The sequence below is a fragment of the Buceros rhinoceros genome, unplaced genomic scaffold (assembly GCF_000710305.1).
Source record: "Buceros rhinoceros silvestris isolate BGI_N320 unplaced genomic scaffold, ASM71030v1 scaffold19239, whole genome shotgun sequence".
Taxonomy (NCBI): domain Eukaryota; kingdom Metazoa; phylum Chordata; class Aves; order Bucerotiformes; family Bucerotidae; genus Buceros; species Buceros rhinoceros.
This window is the reverse complement of record NW_010433517.1, coordinates 14358-17557: the sequence shown is the minus strand read 5'-3', so window position 1 is coordinate 17557 and position 3200 is coordinate 14358. Positions and strand designations below refer to the sequence as shown.

The following is a 3200-nucleotide window of genomic DNA, read 5'->3' as shown; positions in this document are numbered from 1 at the left end:
CCCCTGGGAGCTGCACGGCAGCTCTGACGTCCCTCAGCTTCAGCGACTCCCTCCTTCCTTCCAAACCTCTGGCCATCTCCTCTACTGAACACACTGGGCCAACATCCAGAAGAGAGACCTCTCCAGCTAATTTTAGCTCAGGCCTTCCTCTGCTCTGCAGCTGCCCTGGGTACTTACAAAGAACAGGAGGTTGAAGAGGAAGAGGAAGTACTTGGTGACTTTTAGGCAGCCGGACCCCATCTTCTTTCACTTACAGGACCTAGGGGAAAGCAGACAGACAATCAGTGTTGTCAGTGACGGGTCCTCCGGGCAGTGTCAGGGCAGCACCCCGAGCCTGTGCAGAGCTCGGGACCATCTGCCGGGTCTGGAGCAGATGGACAGAAAGCAAGTGCTCCACACAGCCCCCGAGCTGCCTCCTCAGGGCGGTAAAACCAGACACCACCATCACTCCAACACAAACAGTCACTGCTGCCGAGATCCTGGAGAGTGACTGAGGGCTGTCGGCAGCTATGGGGGGGATTTAATCACAACTACACTCTAATTCCACCATTATTTATACAGACTTTGCATTAATAGCATCAGCCAAAACACCGACTCCAGCCACCGCTCCCGGCAGAGAGGAGGGATGCTCTTATCTAAAGAAGGAGCTCACAAGGCCAGCTCCCTGGCCCAGGAAATCTTCTCTGCTCATGACTCCTAAGCAGCTGACGGAACACTGAAGAGCGAGGCCACGGGGTCAGTTGGAAAGGCAGCATTAAACCAAGCTTCCTGCGCTCAGCTCAGCACCAGATGCTTTGACAATGCCCGAGGACCAGCGCGTCTGCTCCGTGGTTACCTACTGCTCAATCTGCTGCAAGAGCAGCCAGGCAAGGTTTCAGTTTCCACAGTCGCCTTCGCAAGCTCGAGGCAATGTAGGAGTACTGGTAAGAGGGGATGCTGGTTTCAATTTGCTGGTACCACACATCCATGGGGTGGCCAGCAAGCAACACAAAGAGGGCACGAGGAGAAACCCAGGGCAGGTCTTCACCACAGAGAGGTGTTCTGCTGCGTCTGAATTAACTCTGCGCCATCACCACGGCTGAAGCCTACGTAAAGCCTGAGAAGAGATGACGAGGTTGCTCTTAGCACTGCAAATTAGCAGCTTATCAGCAACGGAGCCTCATCAGGTCTTTGCGCTGCACGACCTGGGGAGTAAATAGATCTGGATTACTGCAAGCTACTTCATTTCTTGCTTGTCTGGCAGCAAAGGGCTCAGGAAAAAAGTCCTGCAGACTAGGAGCATGTCAGCTCCCGGGGAAGTGGCACAGCCGAGTAAGGCGTGTGGGAACATCTCAGGGGTCAGCTTTTGTGCTTCTCCTTCCTCCCCCCTGCTCCATTATGTTTCCTTAATAGCCACACAGGACTTTGAAGTTACTTAAAACATGCTCTAACAAGATTCATGTTCAAAACAGACCACGCGGCTTTCGGAAGCAACAGCTGGAGGAAGCGCAATGCCAGGCTGGGTCACGAGTCCGGCCGGGGAAGAGCCAGTCCCGCAGAGAGCAAGGTCAGCAGGTTCCCTGCTGGCAGCCCGCGTGTACCGGGGGTCACTGGAGCCCAGTGCGTTCTTTTGTTTCAATCAAAGGCTTTTGCTTAATCCTATTAAGTATTTAGGTTAACTCTGGAGTTAAACTGGTACGTGGGCCTTGTTATAACTGGCTTGTCTCCCCACCAGGCAATGGTCACCCGCCGACTGCCAGGAGAGAGCACGAGTCTGAAGTCCACGGCCGAAGACAACACTGCTGCTCTAGCTTCAGGGAACACCGCACCGCTACACCAGCCATACATCACCTTTACACCAGTGACTGCTCCCAGGGAGCTCTCGCTGCACGGCCAGGTCAGCAGCATCTCAGTCACTGTTTATTCAGTCAGGGACTCAGGTTAGGAGCCATAAAGCCAGCAGCACCCAAAAGCAGGTCCTTCTACTTACAGCTCCTGAAATAGCTTCTGATCCACACTCACACCGAACACCAAACGCACCACTGGGTCATGACAGCGAGTTTATTCGACCAGCCCTGCTGGCCTCAGAGCACCTCTCGTACTGCTGTCACACCAGCCGTAACCCACGTTACCAAGTCCTTTGCCGGGATCTCAGAAAAGGGGCCAGTATTTGAGCAGGGAGAGCACAAACCTCACTTTACTTCCTTCAAACCACGTCTTCCCTCCTTTCCTCAGCAGGGGACGTGGTCTCTTGGGCGATTAATCCTGGCAGGCACCACCCCCTAAGACCGTGCTTGGAGAGTATAACTACAGCATTAAGTGTTCCTGTCCAGCTGGCTTGGTTACCGGTTCCCCACAAGCACATCGCCTCTTAACCAGCACCACAAACTGGGGCCTGGCAGTCTCACCAGAACGCTGAGGCAGCCACGTCCCTGGGCCATGAGGAATGTCTGGCGTGGAGCTACAAGTGTTTTTCCACTCATCAGCCTAGCCAAGAGCGAAGCTAGACAACAACCTCCTGCACAAGGCACTGGACCCCTCACCTCCCCACGTCCCATCCCTGGTGCATCCCTCAGGGCCAAGCTGGAGAGGAACTCCCGGTATGTGCTGATTTGCTTCCCGGCACTAAGAGCCATGTGCTGCTGCTGACTCTGCCCACACCACTGTGATCAGAGATTCGCAGAGCTGTGAGGACCTTTAGCAGGTACCGACCGTAATTGAGTAGTCAGACAAGTTGAGAAGAGCTGGTGTGGAAGAAGACACACCTGAGGCGACACGAGGAAAGGGTTGCTTTCCGGGCTCTCCAAGCTATTTGTTAAAGCCATCGCCCACGTTTATTAAGAAAGCCAAACCCAACGGTGCGTTACAGCGTTGTGCACCGTTCACTGCCACAGGGGATGGACCTCTTCCCTGGCTCCTAGCTGTGAAGTCAGTCAAAGCACAGTTTGCCAGCCAGAAGACAACCAGGTTTTTAGGGTTGCTTTGAGCTTTTAAGATACTTTAAGGCTCTGCACACTGAAACACTACAGACTTGCCAATTCTTCTGCTATTAAGAAATTAAACTGAGTTTTGTTCGCTGCAGTAACGAGACCCCTCAAACCCTGCCTTCTGGAATCACAGACAGCCACAAAACCAGCCACACCGCCACAGGGCAGAGGTGGGTGCTCAGCACCGCTTGAGGTGGGCCAGGTTTGGAAGCAGACGAGCTTGGACAACCAGGC

General features: G+C 54.0%; 1 protein-coding gene across 1 annotated transcript in view; it reads right to left on the bottom strand.

Moving 5' to 3' along the window:
* The window catches only part of CD82 (CD82 molecule), a 17167-nt gene extending 16906 nt beyond the window's left edge, over positions 1–261 (bottom strand). The window contains exon 1 of the mRNA XM_010144150.1: positions 178–261. Coding sequence (XP_010142452.1) covers positions 178–240 — 63 coding nt within the window. The 5' untranslated portion in view covers positions 241–261. The remainder of the gene's footprint in view (positions 1–177) is intronic.
* Between the last annotated feature and the right edge of the window lie 2939 nt (positions 262–3200).